The 25,823-nt window shown below is 44.9% G+C and overlaps 1 protein-coding gene across 3 annotated transcripts in view; it reads left to right on the forward strand.

Moving 5' to 3' along the window:
* Nucleotides 1–25,582, forward strand: part of EDA (ectodysplasin A) — a 70,120-nt gene extending 44,538 nt beyond the window's left edge. The window contains exons 3-8 of one of the 3 annotated variants that reach the window (XM_061445634.1): nucleotides 14,456–14,485; nucleotides 17,453–17,632; nucleotides 18,889–18,923; nucleotides 19,325–19,376; nucleotides 22,230–22,360; nucleotides 24,372–25,582. In XM_061445634.1, coding sequence (XP_061301618.1) covers nucleotides 14,456–14,485; nucleotides 17,453–17,632; nucleotides 18,889–18,923; nucleotides 19,325–19,376; nucleotides 22,230–22,360; nucleotides 24,372–24,623 — 680 coding nt within the window. In that variant the 3' untranslated portion in view covers nucleotides 24,624–25,582. The remainder of the gene's footprint in view (nucleotides 1–14,455; nucleotides 14,486–17,452; nucleotides 17,633–18,888; nucleotides 18,924–19,324; nucleotides 19,377–22,229; nucleotides 22,361–24,371) is intronic. The other 2 variants (XM_061445635.1, XM_061445636.1) reach the window with 2 other exon arrangements.
* Nucleotides 25,583–25,823: the final 241 nt, after the last annotated feature.

Consider the following 25,823-nt stretch of genomic DNA (forward strand, 5'->3'; position numbering starts at 1 on the left):
GTCCTGAGGAGCACAGATCATCTTTCACACCAGCTTCCTGTCCGTGCCTCCAAAACCAACATTTGCACAGCTTTAAAATCACCACTATTTTGGTTTTTGGCTCCTCAAGGCCCAGGATTATCCCCTTTATAGCTCCACTTTACAGTGTTTTTTCCACTCTGTGTCACTGACTCCACCTGTCACTTAATTTGCTTTAGCTCGCTAAAATTTGACCCTCTCCAATGCCTCTCTTTTATTTTTCTCTTTTTTTCCCCTCTTGGTGTATTTATGCTGCTGTGGAACCACTGTTGCTCCCAGATTAACAAATCATTCTGGAGCTGGTAATTAGCAACAGTTGTGCTAAAAGGAACCATCAAGAATGTTAAATTAGTCCACTTTTAAATAAACTGTGTATGAAATGTTAGATCTCTATTCCCAGAGCACCAGTAAAAATGCTGCTGGCTCTTTGCTAACAAAGCCAAAATATGGGAGTAGCATGGTTGTAACTACAGAGACAATTCTGTGCTCTTGAGGTTATAAATAATGACAGAGCATTTATAAAGCAGATGTCAATTGGACTCTTTAAAACATTGTTAAAAAAAAAAAAAAGAAAGAAAAAGAGTTTCTTTTTCTCCTACTTTCATCTCTGTTCCCAGTTAGATCCCTGCCGTGCTGCTTTCCTGGTTTGTTGGTTTTGCTTTTTGGTTTGGCTTTTTTTTTTTTTCCCCTTCCTAGGTTTTTTCATATTGAGCTTGGTGAGAAACATAAGTGATTGTTATCCATTCTTTGATTTGGAGCATGGCAGCTGGGAAGAGGCTGAGCAGATGGCTGTCCTTAAGCTGACAACAATTTGGTTCCTACTACTTTGGCAGTCCTTACTGCCGAGGAAAGTCCTTGATGAGAACTCATGGGTTTCAGTGCTGCAAATTGCTTTTGTAGAAATGAAAATTAAATTCTAGGAGAGCAGAAGCTCGTCGCAAACCCTGTTTCTACCTGGAGCTTGGGAAGTGATGTGCCAGTTACGTGGGTTCAGTGTTTCACCCTGTTAGTATTTGCTCGGTGGTTTTAGGATGGTTTAGCAGGTAGCTGATGCCAGTGCCTGGCTCCCTTCATCCCCAGGCAGCTTCTGGTCCTGCAGGTGCCGTGTCTCAGCTGTCCCCCCTTCCTTGGCAGCACTGACCATGCAATAACCACAATAGAGACTTTTCCTGCTGGCTTTCTCTCCTTCGCCAAGGGCAGGTTTGTCCCTCTGCCTCCAAAACAGTCAGTGCCTTTGTGTCGGCCCTGTGCAATTCCCCAAAGCCCAGGCATTCCCAGAAGTGCAGATCCGTGCAGATCTGTGAAGGGCAATGGAGCCTTATTGTGCTCTGAAACCATGGTAATGAGCATTCAGTAAATACAGAACGTTTCCTGGGTACTGGAGTGCAGGAGATGGTCACAAAAGAAAGGCTTGCCACAAAGTGCTTGCAAAATTCTGTTTTCCCCAGAATTTCTCTGTGATTTCACCCAAAACGGGAGAAGGAAAAATTAAGATGATATTTGAATCTTCATGGACAATCTCCATCCCTTCCATATGGCATTTCTGTCAGTACTTGTTATTACAAGGGTAAAATCAGGATTAGCTCATTTGCAGATCCTTACCCGCATGTTATACCTATGCTTATGGTAATAAGGCAGGTATCTGTATAAGGTCTTACACCTCAGGTGCTTTTCATCAGGAAGATACAGTGATAAATATATAGGGAAGTGATTTCAGATCATGGTCTTGTGTCTGTGCTTATTTCTAACCAACATTTCCACAGGTGCAGAGAAGCTTAGCAACTGGCTAAAACCCCAGAATGATGTCCTGGCTTCAGCTGTTATAGCAGTGATAGATTAATACCACATCATTTCTGGAAACAAGTGAAAGCGAAGATGATATTTAAAGGAGTCTTCTTGCTCTCAGTATATCTTTTAAGAGAATACATATTTAGACACCTGGAACTTTTTTGGTGCATCCTTGGTTAAAGCTACTCTGATATGATTTTTTAATACTGGAGTTACTCTGAGGTCAAGTTCACTGCAATGTCCATTAGCAGTCTTTGATGAAGACTGTTTTGGTAAACTGCAGTCAGTTTGCTGGCATAATTTGAGGGAAGCTCCACATAGCCTGAGCTCTTTGGGAAAGCAGAGATGCTGACATCTGGGCCTGAGCCAAGATGCTAGTTCAGCTTAAAGATGTTGGAGTCACTTTTTGCACCTAGAAAGTGTGTGATGCTGAAAGCCTGCGTGGTGAGGCTCCTTCCTGCAGTCTGCACTGAGTGATATTTCCGTGAGGACGTGCTGCATCAGCCAGCAAGAAGTGAAAATTGATGGAGTCCAAAATTCTTTATTGAACTCTGCTATGTTAAATATTAAAAGAAATTAACTTGCTGGGAGAGGGAGAAGCCTAATTGTGTGGTGGCCGTGATGAGGAATTGTTCTAGGTCACAGTGTTCACATTGTCGATGCGTCCCAGTCCATTCACAGCCTCAATTTGCCTCCTGTCTTCTTCACCAGCTCTTCCAGTTGCTATCTGGATTATTCCAAAAGCAAGCCTGCTTTGCTGTTATTAATATTTATAAAGCTGTGATGAGGTGCTGTTGATTTGTTCCATCTGTAGAGCTGCTTTGGTGTGTGCCTGTGCTTCCTTGGTACCTGGTTCAGATGGTGGTGGAATGACTGCTGGAAGATTTTGAGATGCCAAGGATATTCAGAAGGCTTGGGAAGGAATTCTGTGGTTGGAATCTCCCCTCAGTTGCATTTTCACCTACTTACACCAATTCCATTTTTGGGTGTATTTCAGAGTTGTCCTGATGGATCTTCAGTGTGTAGCCTATGGTGTGTGCTGCAGCAAGCTTTCCTGAAACTTGAACTTCTAAGCTCTTTTTGCAGCTGCATGTTAAGCAGAGACCAACATTATTAGAAGTGACTGGTGATTCCGTATGAATTCCACTTTTGAAAGTCGGGGCTTTTCATAATGCCTCAGGTCAAATACTGAAGTTCAGGAATCTCAGTTTCTTCTGATACAAAACATGGCCAGGACTAATGAGAGGAGAGCAGATGTTCCAGCCTGGAATGTGATTGCATCTGAGCTATCTGTGCATCTGAACTGCGGATGCCATGCACCAAGCATTGTGACTGCTCGACTCAACTAGTAGCTGGTGATTTTCTTTCCCACAGTACGAGAGGCTCTATTGTCTGTCTTGCTGAAGTATTTGCAGCTGAGCTTTGATTTCTGTGAATAAACTGGCTCTCTGGCCACATCCACAGAGTATTTTGCAGGCAGACACAAGTTTGCTTAGCATATGCTCCAAGCCCATCTGGTCATGGATCAGCTCTAGCACAAAAGGCGATGCACTGGTGCTGAGCCGGGTCATGTGCACCTTTCCAAATGGCCAGGTCCAGGCTCAGGGTCCTGCTGCAGTGACTGTGCCTTCTGCAGATCGCTGGCTGAATAAGCTTTATTTTTCAGTCTGTGAGAGGCCAGGGTGGGACTGAATAGCAAAACCCAGAGCTTCTGTGCTGGTGAAGGGCACTGTGAAGTTGTCTTCAGTTGTGGCCTTTCTGGGCACTCATTAGAAATACATTCCCTTATAGTACATCAGATACATTAGCCATAAGAATAGTTCTGCCACACAAAGCCAGAGAACACTGTGGCACTGCGAAGCTCTTTGGGGAAAAAGTTGTGAATGAGGCATGGTGGTTTCATGTTTTCATTAGGGCTTTGTTGGCCCTTGTATAGCAACATTGTTGGGTTCGTAACTTATCTCGTTAACACGAGCAGAGGTTGGTGAAGTCCATTAATCTGTCTGAAATGCTGTGAATGGATACACTCAAGAGTTGGCTGAGCCTTCACTGCGTGATGACTACTGTGCTGATTTGACTTTGGCTTCCCAAAGAGTGGTGGGGTCACTCTTACATCTCCTTCAGGCCCCTTTTCAGATTCATACAAATACATGTACATGCACACAGGTATAACGTTGGATATAGATCCCATGCTGTTCCATGTTCCAGACAGCCATTCAACATTACAGAGGTTTTCAATCCAATTAGGCAGAATTACATACAGGAGGAAGAAAAAAAGTGAAGTTCTGCAGGGATACGATAGTAAAGAGATTTCCTTCCACTTGCCCTTGATTCCTTATGGATAGCAGTGATGGGGAAGAGTGCATTTAAGACATCCAGTGAATAATTTGAGAGCCGTTCATACGTTTGGTTAAAACCTTGCTGCAGCACCACTTGGGAATCATTTCTACTGGAATTCATGACATATGTTAGTTGTTTATCTTAGCGGGATATGACTTAAAATGTCAGAATGTTTTGTGTTAAGCAACAACCAAATAAAACAAACAAAAACACAGCTGTAATACTACGCTTTAAATTGTTGAATTCAAATATGTGGTATTGATAAAGCAAGCAATAGGGTGCAGTGGTGTATAGAAAATAAGTCTTGTGAGCCCAGCCAGGAAGCAAAAAAAAGGCCTTCAGATACTAGAATTAGTACTAGTAATGTTGTTTGTCAGCTCTTCTGTAAAGATCCAGCATTTGGAATCCAACCTAAATGCCTGAAGGAAAACAAAAGGCACATCATATTCTTCTTCCATAGCCAGTGAGTGTGCGGAAAATGAAATATGATGGCTACAGGTTCTGGTGTGAGCCCCAGGAGCTTGGCTGGGACTGATTATGTGGGAGCGGAGCTAAGAAGGGCGGAGATTTTTGTTTGATTGGGGGTTTGTGCTCTTGAGAAGGCAGTGCAATAAGATTTTGCCAGCAACAGTGGCTCTGTAGTTAATTGGGAGCAGGATTTTGTCTTTGTTCATGAACACATTTGCTCTGTGGTAGACTTGCACCTACTCAGTGAAGACTAGATACTTTTTTTTTAAGCCTTTGTGGGGCTACCTCTACACCAATCCCAAAGTGGACCTGGATGGGATTGAGGAGATAAATCAACTTGGTTGTCCTTTATAAAGAGATGGAAATTTCTGTGGCAGTGAGCAAGGGTACCTCTGCCTTACTTGAGGAAGCAGCGAGTAGTGATTTTCAGCAGAGCTCTGGCTGTTGGAGAAGCAGAGCTGAGGCTGGGGAGTAACATAGGGTGGAGGGGACTGTGGGAGGTGATTAGACCCAGCCCTCTCCCCCAGAGCAGGACCAACAGAGGTGATGGCAGCAGGGGTGACACACTTCTAAAGGACAGTTGCTGTTCCAGCCTGGCTCTTCTACGACCCTGCACCTATGTTGTTACTCATGTAAAAAGCCTGTAGGAGATAGGCAGGGCTGGTGGGTCTCTACCTGCTCCAGCACAGGTCCCTTCAAACAGCAGCCGATGACAGCACAGCATCTTTTGTAAGGTGGAAAAACCTGGTGAATGCAGGAGAACTATTACATTTATCCTAGTCCTTCCCTCCTTTCAGCTGTGGCAGAAGGTGGTTGCTCAACAAGACACGTTTACCTGGATCAGTGAAACGGTGTAGAGTGATGCTCTCTTAGGTCTGTCTCTTTTGCTCACACTTCAGTTCTGATAATCTCAAACTGTAGTAACTGAAGATTGGTTTCCCTTTAATATTATTAAAGGTTGTTATAAAGATTGGTATAAGCAACCTACTGTTGCTGTTAGCCATTATCTCTGCATATTTACATTTAACTGTCCTCCCATTCCTTATGAGCTTGAGCAAGTTATTCCTTGATGTGATGTCATGTTTTTTAATTGTCAAACCAGGCAAAAAAAACTTGAGTGTTGGCAGGAGAAAAAATTGCCAACAACAAAAAAAAAAACCGTCCAACCTGTTACATGATAATATCTTACATCATCTGAAGCTCTATGAGGAAGAGAGATTGTGGCTCTCTGCCATCTAGTGTCACTCCAGGGACTCCAGAGATAGGGTAGGGATGAGCTGTGACTTCTCTTCATTTGTTTTCAGACCGATAAGCTTGAACTGAGGTCTGGTGTATGGGATCAGAAGAACAGGGAGGGAGCAAGCTACTGATCCATGGAGCTCCTAGAGCAGCATCTGATCATCTGGATGACACATGTATGTAGGCTCATCCTTTGACACATTGCTCAGAGAAGAGCAGTGAGGCAGCAGAAGGCCGCTCTCATACCTAGCTCACCACAAGAGAAATGATTCTCAGCCTTTGGTGTTCATGCACAAGCTCTTCTTAGACCTTCTGAGCAAGCAGTGTCATGCCCCACAAGTGTTGGGGGAGACCTCAGTGTGGGATATGTCCCCTGGAGACACATGGAGACATGCAAAAAGTCCATAAAAGAGATGAAAAATAGCCTCAAAAAGTGGTGGTAGCCAAGGGAGTGCCTCAAAAGAGTCCAAGATGAGCTGCAAACTCTTCTTGATCTCTTGGGTTGGAGGAGACTAGCTTTGAGCAGTTTAATTCAGCACAGGGGTGGGGTATCAGAAGAAGCATCAGCTATAAATTGGCTTCAAGCCAGCCTTGGGGACTTAGTGGCCTGTAACTCCAGAATATGACTGGGCAGAGTATGAAGGCTAGCACTAAACAAAGACTTCTGAAATGCAGGGCTTGTGTTTCTACAGTGCAGAGTTTAAGTGCTGTGAAGGTAGAGCAGCAGGCTGGGATCGTCTTCCAGGCATGACGCTTGTATTGCTGTAGAAGGAAGATGCTGTTAGGTGTAGGACGAGGAGGGAACACTACTTCATGAGATGTCATCATGGAGCATCTCAATTTAACATGTAACCAGAAAAAAGCAATTAAGGGTGGCTGTGTTTGCACATTTATTTTGAAGAGTTTAAAACAAAATTGAAACAAAAGCAGAGAGTAAAGCAGCAATGGTGGCTGAGGAAATATGAAATAGCCCCAGGCTTTGCCTTACATACATATATAAAGCAGGACTGTTTCATCCTTCCACTGCTTTGGGCAATTAGCATCCCATTCTGTGACGTAGCGTACTCCTTATATTCAGATTTATTGACTTCAGGGGACATTGCATCCCTTCTGCCCATAAATGTGTGCAGCATCGTTCCTCCACACTTAGCAGAAGACCTCCCTTCTTCATTCCACCCCCCAGAAGGAAAAAAACAAGGCAGGCCAGAAGTTTTGAGTAGCACACAATATGTTTTACTTCTAGGATATTTTCCTAGATCTATAATTTACCATTATTTCTAAATATTCTGGAGTAATAAGACCAAAGCTGCTCAAGATCTGTTGTCTTTTTCTCTGGAATTAGTGAAAAAGCACTTTCTTTTTCAGGGAAGGGAAAAAATCCATCTTGTTTCAGTGTTTGTATCGCTGACTGATATTTCAGTAGGGTCCAAGAAGCTTTCATCTGGATAGACCAAATTTCCTGAAAATGTTGAAATCATATTGGTTCCAAACTTCCCCCAAACCCACATGTTCTAGATTAAGCATGTGTTTGGGAGCTAACATCCTTCTTTCCCCAACTCCACCATGGTCTGGCATTAATAACACCGCACTTAAATATTTGAGAAGCCTTACATATCTCATACCGTGTGAATGAAGCAAATATCCTTACACCAGTTTGTAAGTGAAATAAATGAGTTTTGGAGGTTTGATTAAAATGGAGGGTTTTGTTCTTATTCATTGGGACAAATTACATCGAAGAAGACAGTAGATTCTTCATCACTTGGAATCTCAGTTACCGCTTGGCTTTTCTTTCCATCCCTTCCATTTTTAGTATTGGTCAAACAGAGATAGAGGGATTGATGGGAGGCTTAGGGTGGACTTCTTTTAATACTTGATCATCATAATGGTTCTTTCTGGTCTTAATATCTGTGAAAGTCGATAGGACTGGTTAATCGCAGGCATGGTTCCGGAATGGTAACATTCTATTAGATGCTTTGCACCTCCTTTTCTTAGGAAGCCCCAAGTTGCAGAGAACTTCCCGGAGAGGTGGAAACTTTCACAGCTGGAGGGCATTTGGTGATCAGAGCTTCCTATGAGAGGTGGAGACACCCTGTGTTGATGGGTTGAATGATTAGCAGGACCTGAGTTCTGGGATACTAATCTGCTCTACTACACAGCCTGGTTGTTGTGCTTGGCTTCTGTTTCTTCTTCTCCGTTAATAACGGTATCTCAACTAATGTCCAGGAACTTATTTCAGATTCTGTTAGCTAGCTATTCTCCAGAAGTTACTGGTGGATTTGGGCAGTATTCAGAGCTTTGTCTGAGATTTAGCAAGCGATCTCTTTGTTAAACCAGATGGTTAGCAGAGTTTGGAAAAATACTTTACACAAATTTCCATAGCTGTTGAGTACAGTGATCATTAAACCTAATATTCTTCTTCCAACTACAGCCAGAAGCTCATATTTCAAAGAAAAAGCTGCTTTTTTTTATTGCACAAAGCTTTGACAACATAGTTTTGAAAATGTGTGTATTAGATAAGTCATACAGAGCTCCCTATTTCTGTTTTCATCTTCAAAATTAGATGTTCATCTTGAAAGTAGCTGTGGACGTAATGATTTCAGGTCACCTCATGCTTATTTTATAAGTGAGAAGTGATGTGGCTTTTCTGGAAGACACTAATATCTCATTAATCATCAAGATTTTGTCTCTGATTCTGTTTGTAATATGGGATGAGGGTAACTTCTGAGTCCATCTTCTCATCTCTCAGGGGCAGAACGGTAATGGTAATACGGAGATGGCTCAGTTGTATTACCTGGTGTTACATATTCCCCAAAACAGAGTGGTGCTTAGGTAAGAAGATTGATGATATACCATAATATCCTAGTGCTAGGAAAATAGAAAAGGGACGCTTAATAATTCTGGGGGCAAGCAGTTAATGTTGAGAACAGTGAACATGGTGGTTGCTGCAGTGTACCTTTCCAAAACTGGTTGAATTCCTTGACATGTCTTTGTTCTGTATTGGATGTGAATGCGGCTGGAATACAGTAAGTGGCACCCCTTGACTTTGTTCTGCTTTTGGCAAGTGAGAATTTGAGAAAGTTCAGGAGTCTTCCTAGGTACTTGTCCTTTGTTTGACTGAGTTCTATAATGGTCAAACTTCCATTGGTTTTCTATAAAGTAAGCGTAATTACAAAGATCTGTTCCCCTCGATAAAACCAGTTTGAACAGTTTTGGAGGAATTTAAACTATTTCTCACCAATCCACACACATAACTAATAAGTGAAAGCAGGGGGGTTTAATATACTATTTATATCAGCATATGTTGTATAGAAGTTTTTGATATTTTTGTATTTACAATAAATCATAACAGTGTGTAGCATGCAGAAAGAAAAATCACAGGGGGGAAAGTAAACTCTATTAATCTTTTTAAGAGCAAACGTCATATATAATATCTTCGAGTTGCATCACCATCTGTTGGGGTTTTTTTATGAAGCCCTTGGAAATGATCCAGCAGATGCTAGGGCTGCCGGAGCTGGGGGCTAGAACCTGCTCCCTGAAGCACAGTTAGATATCTTCTGCTGCTTGCTGGGCCACAGCTGCTGTTTTACACAACAAAAACTTATCTATTGCAAACGTTCTCTTCAGCTTAAGTGAGAAGCTTGCATCCAGACTGGCTCATTGCTAAAACCCACGGCCATAGTGCTTCTGCTGGAAGTGACCGGCATTGCTTGGAGCTCCCTTCCCAGTGGTGCTCTCATCCTTTTCCTAGCACGGATGGTCAATCAGGTGAGCTCTTCTTGACCTTCCCAGAAGGCCTCCTGTGAAACTGTAGATACATCTTTCTGTATGTAGATGATCAGGACTGACTGCATTATTCCCAAGATTTTCACCCCTACCTACCTACCGAGAGGCATCGATATTGCCCCATGCCTGCCAGAAGTATTTCCACTGATCCATTTTAGGGTTGTATTTCTGCCTTTCCTGGAACTCGCCGCCTGCAGACGTTGTCCTCTGCAGCTCCATCTGAGGAGCTCCACCATCCAGCAGAAAAGTTGATTATACCCTATGTATATATAATTTATAGGACCATGCATTTTGTATGACTGAATCTCATTCCGTGCTTATTATCCCTCAAAGCCATTCAGCCTATCCTCTCTCATATCCCAGTCCTCTTCTGTATTAACAGTTCTTGTCAACTTTCCTTCCTCTGCAAAGCTAAGTTAAAATGAAGGATTGAACAGATCTGACAGCTTCTTCAAGGAGGGATTAGAGCATAAGCATAAATTTAATTTCAGATGAAAGCCAGGAAATGTAGAAGGGGATGGACTTCCCTAGGTCTGGGGTCTGCTCTGACCTCAGACATGAGCAGACAGCATGTGGAAAGGAGGTGGGAAATAGGTGGGATTAGCAGAAAAAAGCACAAAAGGCAAGCACAGGCACATATGGAGAAAAATAGCTGTGCTTGGGTAGCTGTCATGTTTAATACCAGCAGTCAAGACCAAGACCTTGATCTCTAGTACATTCATAACAGAGACTTAAAGGAAATCACAAGGAACAGAGGTGATGCAGGAAAAGTCCAGAAAAGCAAACTTGAGGTTATTTTTATAAAGAAGGGAAAAGAGGTGCTGGGGAAGGGGTGACTGGTTGGGCTGTTGTCAGATCCCCTTGGGACTGGAATAAACCCTCAAATGCACTGCAGTGAAGCCCCTGAAAGCAGTGATGAGAGCTGGAGCAGGCAACGTTGATCAGTGGAGAAATATTCAAGTCAAACCAATTTCCTCCTACATGAAGATGGCAGGTCCTGTGGGCTCTGTACCAGCAGTAGGTATCCTGTAACTTGTTTTTCTATAAGGCTTTTGATACTGCAAAGGAACATGGTGCATCTGTCTATGATCTGCATCTTGAAGCTGGAAAAAACATGTATTCTCATAGATCTTCCTTGGTATCATGTCATCTAATGGCCTCCATGAAACTGCACTAAATAAACCTGGATCTTGTAGAAGCTTTTAAGACCTGGAGCCTCTCCACAGGAATAGGATGGCAAGGGGGGATTTACAGTGTAGAAGATGTAGGAAAGATTTACACTTGATTAACTTGTAGGTATTTAACCTGCTCCACCGATTAACAGATAACCAATGGGTCAGATGTATTCAACCACTGCAGCGTTTAACAAGCTTTATAGCTTAAATATTGGGGGGTGGCCTCAGAAAAGCACGACAGAAAGTATTTTTGTTTCTTTTCTCCTCTGCACACAGGTGTTGGGACAACACCTATGAAGTAAAGTTTTCAAGCCTTATGCCTCAGCACCTTTTGTACTGAGGGGAATATAGATCTGATATTTTGGTGGCACTCTGCTTCCCCAAATCAGTAGGAGGCTTTGTTACCATTTTAGACTAAATTGAAGAAGAGCTGATGAGTTTACCGTTTGGAGCAAAAATGAGGAAAATTCAGTCTTCTGGTGTATCGGATGAACCTTATGGCTCCCTGCTACAATTAAATTATCCACCCCCCTCCTACTGGGAGACGAACAGATGCAAACCCCAGAGACTCAGAAGCTCCCAAGGCTAATAATACTGTGTTTTTTTCATGTCAGAAGTATTTCTGTGTTTGTCGAAAGATTCACTTGCACAGCCGTAACATCTCTCTCTGCCGTGCCTGGAACAGATGCGTGTGTTGTAATATAGACTGTGAACATTGACATCGCATGTGGTTCTCATTCCTCCCATTCATCTTTGAAGCTAATTGGTTCCATCCATTTCAAATGTGTTTGGCTCGCCACAGCTATTTGTACTTTCACTCTGGTTATAGCGCTAATGGTGTGATATATATAACATGAAATAAACTCTCGTGACTCCGAGGTCTGAAGAGACACATACACAGCACTTGCATTTTACTTGCTGTGTTGGGCTTTTTTAAATTACATCCCCCAGACGGTTTTTTTCCTCTTCACTGAGAACGTTATCAACTGGCTGGTGCCTGAGATGAGGGCCAGGAGATCACTGGGGTGATGGTGGCTCATTCGGCAGCACAGAAGCAAAAAGAGGAGCCTGTCGGTGTTTGCCAAACGTGAGAGGGTTTGTAGCTCATCTGCTGGTGCTGGATCTGCTGGTTGGCTTCAGTATTGCTCCTTAGCAAGATACTGGGACTGGCATTGTTATAAACCTGTGTGGTGTCCTTCCTGTGTGTTTTAATACTGTGAAGATATAGATTAGTAAAAGAAAAAAAGTAAATTAACAGAAATAATAAATTGGATAATACCATCTAATGGAAGAGAGGCACTGTCTCCCATAAATCCTCATAGATAAGCTTAGGAAGCATGGGTTAGAATGGATGGTGGGGTGGATCAAAAACTGGCTGAATGTCAGAGTTCAGAGGGTTGTGATCAGTGGAGTAGAATCCAGTTGATTACTGCCTGTAGTCAGTGGTGTTCCCCAGGGATCAATAGTGGGTCTGGTCTTATTCAACTTATCAGTGACCTGGATGAAGGGCTAGAGCATTCCCTCGGCAAGTTTGCTGATGATATGAAGCAAGGACAGTGGCTGATACACCTGGAGCTGTGCTGCCATTCAGCAGGACCTTGATAGGCTGGAGAATTGGGCAGAGATAAACCTAATGAAGGACAGATGTAGGGTACTGCCCTTGAGGAGGAAGAACCCCAAGTACCAGCACAGGCTGGGGACTGACCTGCTAGAAAGCAGTTCAGCTGAGAAGGACCTGGCAGTATTGGTAGATGATGAGTTAAGCATGAGGCAGCAGTGTGCCGTGGCAGCCAGGAGGGACGAGTGTCCTGCGGTGCACTGGGAGGAGTGTGGCCAGCAGTCGAGGGAGGTGATCATCCTCCTGTACTCAACCCTGGTGAAGCCACATCTGGGAGCTGTGTCCAGTTCTGGGCTCCTCGGTACAAGGAAGACAAGGAGCAAGTGGAAGAGGGTCCAGCAGAGGCCACAAGGATGATCAGGGGTCTGGAGCATGTCTCTGGTGAGAGATTGCAGGCGCTGTGCCTGGTTAGTCTAGAGAAAAGAAGACTGAGAGGGGATCTCATTAATGCATATGAACATCTCAAAGGTCAGTGCTAGGAGGATGGTGCCAGACTCTTTTCAGTGGTGCCCAGTGACAGGACAAGGAGCAACGGCCATAAACTAAAACACAACAAGTTTCACCTCAACATGAAGAAGAAGTTCTTGATGTTGAGAGTGGCAGAGCACCCAGGAGCGTTGTGGAATCTCCCTCTCTGGAGACATTGCAGACTGCCTGGACATGTGTAACCTGCCCTGGGTGGCCCTGCCTTGGCCAGGTGCTGGACAGGATGGTCTCCAGAGGTCCCTTCCAACACTCGTGATTCTGTGGTATTTTTCCCATGACCCAACAGCAGAATGTAGGCATTAATTAGTTAATTAAATATATTAATGAATTAAAATTAATTAATTAATCTTCCTGTTGAGACATTGGTAAGGTTGCTGGGCATTTCCCTGGTCCTTCTCTCCTCTTTAACTAGCCATGGAACATGGCACTTCTGTATTAACTGGTAATTTGTCTTTACCACTGCAGACTTGAAGCAACCTCATTACCTTCCATTCATTGCAAATTTATCTCAGTTAAAGGTGATTTCCATCTTCGATGTGTGTTTAAACCCAGGATTTAGAGGGATTTCACTGGTGAACAGCAAGGGAATATTTGGGGATTTTTGCAGTTCATTCCCATCCATGAGTAATTTTTGAGGAAGCAATGGGATGTGTTTCACACTTCAGCTTCTGCTCAAAAAGTAATGTAGTTTTTCAGCTTCACTATAAATATTTTCATTTCTTGCTAGGGAGGCTTGTATTTTCATTGTTTTAAAAAGCCAGTTCATGCTAATCATTTGCTTTTGTTGTTGTAAGTATTTTATTATTTTTAAACAGCTTGGCTCATAAGTATTGGGTTACCGCTCTAAGCTGAGAGCTGTGTTATGCTTTCTTCTAACCTGCCCTCATTGGGAAGCATGTCAGCTTTAAATGTTAAGCTTTGTGATTTCAAGCCAAGAGAGACAATTTGTGTATGGCTGCACAGACCACAAATGCATCCATTGTCCACTTGAAGAATAATCTGCTATTTAGGGACTGCAGTTTTGAATGGTTCCTGCTGAGTCTCAGGATTTCTGCAGTGTGAAGGTTTGATGTGCTGTGCTTCCATCAGCAGCATCAGGGGGATACATACAGCAAATCTCTGGGCAAAAGTCTGAGCAGTGTTCAGAAGAGCCAGAATTAAGTTAGTATCGCTCTGGCTTAAGGCTGAAAAGCATCTGTCATTGGAGCTTTGCTGTTAGCCACAGGCATGTGGTTTAACTCATCTTTGAAATACAGGGAAGAGGTGCCTACCAAAACTCACTCACTTGCATTATACCAGCCGCAGGTTGCTAATGTGAGAGAGGGTAAAGATCTGGGCACCAGTAAAATCATCATACCTCCACAGCAATGGTTTGTAGAAAACAAGAGACTACATCTTTGGCTTACTGATTTTGTTGTGAATTTTGTTCCAGCTCTGGAGAAACACCCTCTGGATCAGTGGGTGCTGAGGGCGGGGGGATCGTCTAAGATGAGATGATCACTGAATTTCACTAGGGTTTGTTTTTTTTTGTTCTCTGTAGGTCCAAGTTCAGTGAAAAACAAGAAAAAGGGTAAGTCTGAGTTCTGATTTAATTTTCCTTTCTGTGCCTGTATTACCCGGCTATGACTCCTCTTTAGCCAACACAAAGGAGAAACCAACAGCAGGTTCCCTCTGCAGGAAGGATAGGGAGTAACGTGGTGCATGGTCACACAACACAGACCATGAGCTGCTCTTGTGCACCCTCATTGCCGTGGCAGGGCTGTACAACCGGAGCACAGGGCTCGTTAAAACCTTCTTTAAAAACCAACAGAAAACAATTACCTTGTATTGAAGTAATGATGAAGATATCAGCTATCAGGAGCCACTTGCTGTTTGCCAGGCTGTCTTTAATGAAACATCTTTAGCTTTCATCCTTATCCTACCATGCATCTTGCTCCAAGTTGGGGTCTCCTTCAGACCCATCAAAGTCAGCATAGATAACCTCTGCATCTTACTTCTGCTTGTGCATTAACCTCACAAGTATTATTTTATGTGTCTGTTCTGAGTGTTGGTCAGCCCATAGATATTTTGTCTTGACTTCCTTACATTCCTCAAGCTGTTTGCAATGTAGTTGGGTATTTTTTAAAATGCTTATCAATGACTTGTTGTGACTTGGTCTATTCAGGACGCACACCCGTATTTCCATGGGTTGTCTGATGCCATCCTTGTTTGTGTAGGACTCCTGGGGAATGCTTTTGGTCATACACTTACTTGCTACCAGGACCTTGAGTGAGTCAGGGGATCTGAGTTGCTTTGTAAGCACAAATATGCTGCAGTCTTGATTCCAGGGCAACACAGATTACCCCTTTCTGCTCCTTGTCACCATGTGTACATGGTGTGTGATCACAATGGCTTGTAGGCTTGTAGGCTGTGCCGCTCCTGAAGTCTCATCCATTGAGGGGCTCGCACAGGCATCAACACGCATTGCATGCTCACGGCCAAGCCTATACAGCAAAGCATAGTTGACGTGTGCCGTGTCAACTCACTGCTTACTGCCTACTGCACCCAATGTATCTGTGATTAACAGGAGCGTTAGGTGGTCAGCACTTTGTTGCATCCCTCAGGAGACCTTCCCAGTCCAGCCCACCACCATGACCTGTGCAGGAAGAGCAGCTGAGCTTTGCATGTCTGTGGTACTTTAATAGCACATCAGATCACTTTGTGTCCTTGGATACAAACTCCACAGTTAGAAACTGTTGTTTTTACTACTGAACTATCAGCCCATTTAGTAGAAGATCCCATTTCTGAGACAGATCGGTTAAACCAGTTGTAATGTGCATCCCTCTTGGAAAGGAAAGCAAGGAGTGACAGCAGCAGGATTCCTGACTTGCTGCATGCGAATCCTTCATGGCGATGCCTATATCCAAGGAGATGTGAATGAGAAGAATTTAGCGAGTGTGCTTTAGGGGAAATAGGTAAGGGGGTTGATTCAAGGTGATAGTTTCCAAAGTGTGTCGTTATCCCAAGGAGGAGGAGAATCGCTGGATTAGAGGAAAGCTGGCCTGTTGCCAGCCCAGGTTTGAAGGCACAGCTACCAACCTGGGCAGAAATACTGCTGCAAATGATTTGTTGCAGGTAAGAAACCCGTCCTTGGAGGGTACTACATTACTTTAATCATCTGTGCTTACTTTAACTTAGTTCTTTGCACAGTGAAACTAAACCACATGGCTGTCCTATGCCGATTTTCATGTGTCCTTGTTCACGGCTAGTGTTCATCTGGAGATCTCCACTTCTGTGCTAACTAAAATAGATGGGGTTTTCCTTGTTTTGTTCCATGACAAACATGAATATTTAGGAGAGAAACAAGTACATAAATGTACTCAGAAACCATTCCAATAATCATTATTTCATATCCTAACTGCTGCCGTCATCAAAAAAAGTATTTCATTCTGTCCTGCAGTGGACTTTGTTGCAGCAATTGGAGCAATTTTCCTAAGTTAATAAAGCTATTTGGCATAAAAGCTGTTAAAGTTGCATTTTATAAGCTACATCAATATAACATAATTTCTGTCAGGGATCTGGAACATCCAGAGTGCACAGGTCAGGCTTTCCATTCAAACCTTGTTTCAGTCCACTATGTGGATTGAAAGTTGGATTAAGAGTCTTCACTTACATGGTTGTGCTGTTTCCCCCTCTGGGACCACATGATGAGATGTGTTTGAGGATTGTGGCAATTTGTCAGTGCTTTCACCCTCCTCGTTGGGTTAGTGCTTCCCTTACCCCTCCATCCAAAGCCCAGAATGCACATTTGATGATCCTGAGGCATCAACTTCGCGCACGTTAAGTGCCTCCTCATGACACCATAGAGAGGTGCCTCTTCGGCCCCAAGCAGTGTGGGGATGCTTCCTGCAACACCCTGGGCACTCGGCCGCTGAAGTTCAGCTCTGAACTGCCCTCTGGAGGCACCTCTGTCCCTCAGACAGGACACCAAGCCATGGGGGTTGTACGCTAATGCACGCGTATGCAGCAGGTAGAAAAGATTGCAACTGTTTGCCATCAAAATGAACGGAAAACTGAGCAACTGCAGTGGTTCACCTCCACTTTCAACACTCCACCTCTCACCGTGCTGCACTGTGGCACACACTTGGTCTAAAGGGATTGTCCCAACCTTGCCTGAGGACCCCCCCAGCCCTGTGCCAAGAGTAGGGTACCCAGGGAACGGCTGCAGCCAGAGCTCTGGGGCAGAAACCATCTGAGTCTCCATCTCTTGGGAGGCCTTGGAGAGTGCACGTGCCTCGTTTAAATGTAGTTATATCCATTGGAAGGAGCCTGCAAAGCGGTGACCTGCTTCTGCCCTGCTGGCAGCATTGTCCTCATGGTGCGGAGCCGTGGGACCCCCACCCTGGCTGGTTGGGTGCTGCTCTTTGTCCCTGCCCTCCAGTCACCAATGAGCCATCCCCAGTCTTCTGCCTGCCTTGTTCTTGGGGCTTTCTTGTGGGTAAAAGGCCATCCCACCTTGGCATGCTGAGAAGCTAACATTTAACCTTCTGTTTTTCAGGTAAGAAGGCTGGTCCTCCAGGGCCAAATGGTCCCCAAGGGCCACCAGGTCCTCCTGGGCCCCAGGGTCCCCCCGGCATTCCCGGCATCCCTGGGATTCCCGGCACAACCGTCATGGGACCACCCGGCCCCCCTGGGCCACCGGGGCCCCAGGGACCCCCTGGGCTGCAGGGCCCCTCAGGTAAGGGACTTATCCCCTTTACTGGTCAGAGCCTTTGCACACTGCTTGCATGCAGGAGGTGCTGGTGCTGTACAAATAAATCAGAGCTCCGGGTTTCCATCTGAGGACAGCAGGGTGCCTGCATGCGGTGATGCAGTGTCCTTGTGTGGGACTCGGGTGTTCCTGGGCTCGTCCTTGGGGAAATGAGAGGAGCCCCAGGGGCAGCACAGTGGGAGCCCCAGGGGCAGCAGGGGTTTAGGGTGTGATGCCATGGGCACGGATACGGATGCAGAGAAGGAGCGGCAAAGACCTGTGGAGCCTCAGATGCTTTTAAGCATCCTACTGAAGTCTGCCAGTGATCCATGTCCTGGCTGCAAGGTGGCTTTTCCCAGTGGGAATCCTGTTAAGGTAACGCAAAGCCATTCAGCCAGCCCTGGAGCCACACAAACTGAGGAAGCTTGACTCCCATACCAGCCAGATGAAAATATGGTTTTTTTTTCCTGCAGTTCTTGGTTTCTTTTTTCTTTGTTTCTTTGTATCTGCACCATACTGTTTCTCCAAGGAGTCATGTGCCAAGTATTTTGTTAAATTCCCTAAATTTAATAACTCTTTAAAATGCAGATTTGTAGAAGTTCACATAGGTTTCACATTGTTTGTTACATGTATGTTATATGTGTATATATAACAGTCTAGTATTAAAAAATGCATCTTCAGAGAAATCAAGACTATTACACTATAGCTCCATGGCTCTGAAGGGAAAACTTGGTTGACTTCTCAGTTTATATCTTGGAACTGTCAAATCAGAAGCCAGGAGCAGCATGAGGTCCTTAGCACTCCAGAGTGCTGCCCACAAGCATCTTCTCTTTAATAGAGATTTGGCTTTCGGAGGAAAGATATTTCAGCATGTAGCTTGAATGCAATGAATGACCTGAGTTACTGCAGAGTGAAACTTGTAATCTTTGCAGCCAAGAGGCTTTATTGCCACTGCTGATCAGGAAAAGGGTTGTGCAACTTTTCCTTCTAGTGGAAACTGGTTGAATAGTGGAGAATTTTGATGATGTTAGACAGAAATGCAGGAATAAATAGGAAAAAGTAAGATGACTCTTTCTTGTTTATGTACTTTTTAACATTAAGCTGCACCCCATACTGCTGGTACTGTTGTCCTCCTGTTAAAAATGGTGGTTTCATGGTTGTTTTGGGAGAAGTTTTATTTATAGGAGTGTTTACTGCAGCTCTTTCAAGCTTCCTCTTCAATAATGTGAAACTGTATTTTGCAGGTGCCACAGACAAAGCCGGCTCCAGAGACATCCAGGTTAGTTATCTTCTTTCCAGGGAAAAACTCCGCTTTGGCTGGATTTTTGTAACCATAGCCACCTATGTTTGCTAATGTTATGTTCAGTGGTACAGCTCTGAAAAAAACCACCCCTTCCTGCATGTGCCAGATCAGAGTTACACAAAGTGACTGAGCTCATCCATTTCATAGGTCAAAAGAAAGCCATGTTCATCTGTCTTGGGCTTCTTGCCTCTTCTCCAGTACTTAAACGTGTTGTTGTCAGCTGCTCTGAGCTTTTGTTTTCATTTATGAAAAGCGTGGATGATCTCAAGGTACTATCCTGCCTCTGTACTGGTCACCAGGGCTGTGGAGGTGTGTTGTATGACTGTAAAATGATGCAGTATCCTATTGAGTTTAAATCCCTGTGCTCTTGTTTGCAGCCAGCTGTGGTCCACCTCCAAGGCCAAGGCTCAGCAATCCAAGTGAAGAATGGTAAGGGTCTCATTATATTGGCAGTTACTGAAAAGAGCCCATCCTGCACCCGTAGCCTCATACCTGGGTCTAAATCCATCCTGCAACACCACTCCCTGACTATCCCTGCTGTTGGCCTCCCCAGGAGACAATCTGATTCCCAGACCCTCTTAGAGAAGTCTTCTGTTGAGTCTCCATCCCCATTTCACCTGCTCTCCTGTTTACCTCCCAGGTGACCTCTACCTTGTACATCCCAGTAATTCTGTCCCATTGAGTCTCCCTTCTCCTTGACCTCCCGTCAGATGTTGCGCCTCCTTCAGCCTGCTGTCATGTCATTAGTTTTCCTCAGCCCCTCGATGGCCAGCCTTCTTTCTCACTCTATTCTATTTAAAGCCCTCAGTGTATCCTTTTCTTGTCTTAGCCCCATCAGCCTGTGTTCTCGCATGTTCCCAGTAATTTATGGCAGGGGAAAGCACAGCTGTAGTGTGAGGAGACAGAGGTGCATGGCCACTGGCTCCTCCTGCATTATGCTTCAAGCATGCACGCATGCAGCCTCCATGGCCCCTTGTGCATCTCTACCCCCACCAACAATGTTTTAAGCTTTTAAGCTCAAGTCCTGCCAAGCCAATTCACGTCCACAGGCACCTCCTTTCTCTCCTCTTTCCTTCCCAGATCCCTGTCCAATTTCTGCTCGAGTTCCTCTTGCCAACAGCTGGGTCTCATTCATTAGCTGCTGCTTCCCTGCTCACGATGTCTGGCTGTGCGGGAGAGGAGCTGGCTGTGTTGTCCCCTGCCTAAGCCACCATGTGCAGCTCCCCAGGGAATGTGGGCAGCAGCCCTGGGGCATGTACCCCCATGCCAGACCTGGAGGGCTGCAGCTCGCAAGGGTTGGGGCAGCAGAGACAGGACTGAAGGACCCCCTGTCTGCCAACTTCTGCCCCGTGCATGGGATGAGGAGGGCTGGACCCTGCTTCTGTTGAAAGGCAGTTTCTCTCTTTCAGCAGACATTTGCTGAGAGAGCTGAAACTTCTCATGGTTATGGAAGTATGCATACAGCGGGGTGGAGAAAAGCTCCCCAAAACAAAAAAGGAAACTGACCATTCCCAAGAACAATAGAATGGAAAAGATGCTGGTTTGCTTACGTTCAAAAAGTAATTATCCCTTTATTAATGAGAAGCCAGTATGTTTACAGAGTATGCTACTCTCTAAGAGTGGGAATTGCCCTGTGAGTGTCCTTCCCTGCTGCTTGGGAACAATCTGAGGCTGTGAGCCATTAATGCTGACCAGCTGACAGCCTGGCTGGTGTGTGGCTGGGGGCAGGGAGCGAAAACCAGATGAAGGCTGGGAGGAAGAGAGTTGCATTTGATAGAACAAGGCATCTAGAGAGAATGGCTCTGTTCAGGGCTCGGGGTGAAGTGTGTCCTCTGGGTCTGCTCGTTGCCTTGTCCAGAGAACAGAGGCCTACTCACATTGTGAGTTAGTCCATCTGCTCCAGTGCCAGAGGACTGGGTGATGGATCAGGAAATCCCTGACCATGTTGAGCGGGGACCCCAGTTAAGGGTTAATGTGGTGTGAGATGATGCGATTTCGTACTTTGTTGTTGTTGTTTTGGCTTTTAAAAACCTAGCAAATGTAATGACAAAGCATTTGTTAAAGTAATGCTAGTTACAAAGTCAAGAATACTGAAGTCAAGGAATGCCAGAATTAAAATCAATTGTGTAACCCTAAGTTAGCCTCCATGCACAGATGTGTCCTGACAGATGGTGCAGCCCCATAGTTACACACAATTTTCCCCATAACACTATTGCCTCTTTTGCTGTAAGGACTAGTTTTCTTCTAGGGATGAACTCAAGGCATAGACTGAGGGTGAAGGCTGTGTCATGACACTTCTGCTGAGAACATCTTCCAGGCCAGCAGCACTAAGAGATTGTCCACATATAGTCCCCACTCCTGTGAGGAATCACTGCTGTCATCCTAGCCTTGCTGCAGTCCTCAAGGATGTATCTGTTGATGTGGTTTTCAGCACACCGTCTGCTGAAGCTCTGCTTTATTTAGTGTGGAAGCTGGGAAGAGAGATGTGGGAAGGGGGATAAATGAGATGGGAAGTAGAGGAAGAGATTCAATGGTATCAAGGGCAGGTGATGGCAGTGGAGGGTCCTTCTTGGAGAACTGGATCCTGGTCCTGCCTCTGCTGCAGAGTTTCTTCCATGATATCAGGGAAGTCACCAGTACCAAAGTTTTTACAAGGGCTATGAACAGACGCTTTTCAGGAGGCACCTGGAGGAGTGCTGTTATAATCCCAGCTGCCGTAAGTCCTTTGGGATCAGTGGCTGAACATGCAAAAATAGTGTGAAGAATCAGCCCTTGGCCTCTCAGGTGCATTAAAAAGTCTTAGCAAGCAGCCTTACAGTAGCAGGATTGATTTGAATGTGCTGGAGTGTCATTGCTCTAGAGTGGGGATGATACTGAGAACATGTTTTCAGGCCTGTAAAACACTCAAATATGATAGTAAGCTTGACTTAGTGTCAGGAGGAGGCAAGGGGATAAACGCAGTGTAGCACAAAAGGCTATATGCTGAATTTTCAAGGATGAGGAGAACCACTGTTGTTGAGGACAAGCAGAGATGTAACCCAGTTGTGCTGGCACTGAACGAAATGGGTGTCAGCAAGCGATGATGCCATTAGAGCTATGGAGGGGAGTCCAAACTAACACACCGTGGTCTTTAATTCTGGGATTTTCTTACTGTATGACTTGACTTTTCAGCCTGAGTCTGTGGCAGCTGTTGTGTGTGAAACCTTGCAATGTCACTGTATTTCTGTGCTCCTGCGCTTTTCATTGACAGGTACTGAGTGACTGCCATTTTCTCATACTGAGATCTTTCAGGTGGAGTCCTCAATGACTGGTCTCGCATCACTATGAATCCCAAGGTGTTTAAGCTGCATGCACGCAGTGGGGAGCTGGAGGTACTGGTGGACGGCACATACTTCATCTATAGTCAGGTAGAAGTGAGTACGGTCCTAGGCCTAACTCCTATTTTTGTGTTCCAATGGAAGCCTTGCATGAACCACGAGAGGGCTCCAGACAACTAGCAAATGCCAAGAACTTGTATGTACTTTTAACCGCTTCGTGCTCTAGGAGGTGTGTGTCGGAGAAAGATGTTAAGTTTCAAAGTGCAAGGTCACACGTTTCACCGTGACACCAGCCACAAGAGATTAGTTCCCAAAACACATGTGCAAACTCCCAGCCAGTCCCCACATGCCACCAATGCCTTTTTTCAATCTTCCATGTTGCCTGTGCAGTCATTCACCAGCCCATCTAAACCTCTGTGCAGAACAAGGGTCCCAGCAGGATGCTAGGCTCTGTGCTTTAAAAGAGATGCCAGACCAAAACCCTGGCTACTCGTGATCATTTTGAAGCCATGTCACTCTTTGTAAGCATAGGACTCTCAGCCCGGGTGGCTTGGCCGAACTCCAGCTCAGGTAACTCCATTTTGCCTCCACCTACTTTGTGTAGCTGCAGACTGGCAGGATGCACCACATTGTGCGGTGGGATGGCTCAGCTCTGCTTTAGTTGGTACCAGCGACGGATGTACTGACCTGCTTCTGCAAGAAGGGCTAAACAAAGTAATAAATTATTGCATTATGATGTAGTAATAAGCTAATTAAGACATAATTTCCTCTCCCCATTCAAGTAAACTGCAGGAGATGGACTGTCATGTAACGCTCTGCTCCCAGGGTCTTGCAAATCTCTCAACAGAATTGCTGAGTGGTGTTCAGTGTGAACTCCTCCCTTCCAGAAATGCAGGGTGTCCACCCAGCTGTAGGCTGAAAAACATGGCCAGTTTCTGGGACGGATTTTAGCAAGACAAGAGGGTTTCTGTGTAACAACCACAATTCAACAGCTTCCACCTTGCTCCAGGCTTCTAATACTACCTCCTGCTCATGATTTGCCTCTCTTCAGTTGGCAGCCCCACTGGGGACTGTGCCAAGTCTGATAAGGTGGGCTGTGGCTGTCAGTTTAGGTGCTCTTCCATGGAAGTGGTTACGTGTCTAGCTTGGATGGGGACAGGAAAACTAACTCTATGTTAGTATAGGGCCAAAGTATAATTGTTTCCTGAGCAAAATAAGCTTAATGCTAGTTGTTGGCCACAATGTTGTGCTTCCCTTGTAGTCCGCCAAGGGAAAAGCAGTCTTGTATAGCTTCTGAGGTTGCAGGGTTTAGGCTAAGAAGAATTGGCAGATGCATCTGGCACATGCTGGTTTTCTTCTATCAGGAAGAAGCAGCTCCCTGGGACTGAATTCTTTGGACAGGTTTTTCTCATGCATCTCACAGTTCTTCAGAATCAGTGTGGGGGAGATGGTTAAGTAACGACTAATGGAATCACAGGGACTTAGGCACTAGGTCTAAGAATTAAATCGGTAGAAACACTACAAGGGCATTTGCTTCCAAGCTGTGGAGGTTGGGAGGGTGTCTTCCCTGTAGTAGCTTATGCCTTTGAAAGCACCTCAAGTCCAATTACAAAGAAGGCAACTCTCAGTACATCTTAGGGCATTTTTGATGTCAGCACTAAAGGAGGCTCATGGGACCCAGAAAGCAGGACTGGCCAGGTAAGTGCAAGAGGACTTCAGTTAAAGTATTTCTGTTTGTTGGATGAAAAGCTGTTTGTGGCAGTTAGGGTTGTCCATACATTTTTGTAACTAGGCCTGTGCAGGTTTGTAATTTTTCCTGTAATAAGCAGGTTCTAAAGCGAGCATTCATAGCTCAGCCTTAGATACAAGGATTCACAGATTCTTGCATGCTAGTGTTACATGAAGTGGAATACAGTTTCCTCATGTTTGGTTGGCTTGGGGTTCTTTCTACCTCAAACAAGTCAACCTCCCGTGAGTATAGGTGTCTTGGGGCCAACGAAAGAATTGTTAGCAGAGGGAACATACATTTACCCGTGAAAGGAACGTGGACTTGTTCTGTGCTCACAAATAACTCCCTAACACCTTTCTTCTTCCTGCTTCACATCAGGTATACTACATAAACTTCACAGATTTTGCCAGCTATGAGGTGGTGGTGGATGAAAAGCCCTTTCTGCAATGCACTCGGAGTATTGAGACCGGCAAGACCAACTTCAATACCTGCTATACAGCTGGGGTCTGCCTCCTCAAAGCCAGGCAGAAGATTGCTGTGAAAATGGTCCATGCTGACATCTCCATCAACATGAGCAAGCACACAACTTTCTTTGGGGCCATACGCCTAGGAGATGCACCAGCATCCTAGATGAACTTGGCATGTCCAAGGATACTCACAGAACTGCACAGTGCTGCTGTTCATAAGCGTATCAGTATTTCAGGGGGGTCTGTAATCCAGCCATAAAGAAAACTGATCCAGAGCTATTTATTCCTGTATGTGAATGCAGGAAGCACAATTGTCTTCTGTGACTTGCATGGAGACTTGGATCAAAAAGCATTGTGAGAAAGAAAGGCTGTTGTGTCTGCCTTGTCTCAGTATTTCAAGTATTACTGCACTGATACTCTGCTCTGTGATCTTCACACGAGGCTTGTTGAGAGTTGTGTGGGTCTCTGCTTTTATGTTGCACTAGCAAGAGCATCCCAGGCGATAGCGGGAGAAGACAGACTAATGTCCAAATTGTCCTATCCAGGCACTCCTGCTTCTGCATGCTAATGAAAGAAGGAAAGGGGATTTCTGGTTTTCTGCCTTCCCAGTTCAGACTGGAATGGCCACAGGGTGCAAAGGGAGGTGACTAAGAGAAGGGTCAGTGGTGTTTACATTCATCCTCAGGAGTGTGAGCAAAGAAGGCGAAGTGCCTCTGCCTAGAACTTGGAAGCAGGCTGCAAAAAGAAGTAAGTGTGAGAGGAAGAGGAATACTTAATAGAGCAGGCTTAGCAGATAGGAAACTGCCTCCACATTCCAGAAATCACCAAGCCCCAAAGAAAATGCTGATGCCCGGTTCCAGCACCTCTGCTACTTTCAGCTCCTGCCATTACCCCGGAGGTATACCTTGCCCTAGCAGGGGCTGCCTTAAAGTACTGCTGCTGTTACAGCAATTTGTGTTTCGTTGGGGTTTTGGTTTGGGGGATTTTGGGGGGCCTTTTTAATGAATATTTTGCAAACCAGAACACATTTCTACAGGCTTCACTGAGCCACGTAGACACGAGGACTTGTGAAAACACTCTGAAGAAGTTTGTCATGTTTAAGAATAAAATATTCAAACAGGATTTTTTTTTTCTGTTTTAATAGCAACTGTCCTGCTTTCAGATGTGGGTTTTGTCCTTCCTCCCGCCTCCCCCCCGCCTTTCCTTTTGGCACCCTTCTACCTAAAATGCTCTAATAAGTGGTGATGGAGTCTCTAGCAAACCAAAAAAAAAAAAGCAGCATTTAAAAAGTCTGGTCCAGCATGAAGTCACCACTTTTTCTCTTCTCTGAGCCCTGCTGAGTCTAGTCATAACTCGATTTCTG

The sequence above is a fragment of the Pezoporus flaviventris genome, unplaced genomic scaffold (genome assembly GCF_033815535.1).
Source record: "Pezoporus flaviventris isolate CSIRO_AGI_PZ_B2104156 unplaced genomic scaffold, CSIRO_AGI_Pfla_v1 ptg000005l, whole genome shotgun sequence".
NCBI classification, from domain to species: domain Eukaryota; kingdom Metazoa; phylum Chordata; class Aves; order Psittaciformes; family Psittacidae; genus Pezoporus; species Pezoporus flaviventris.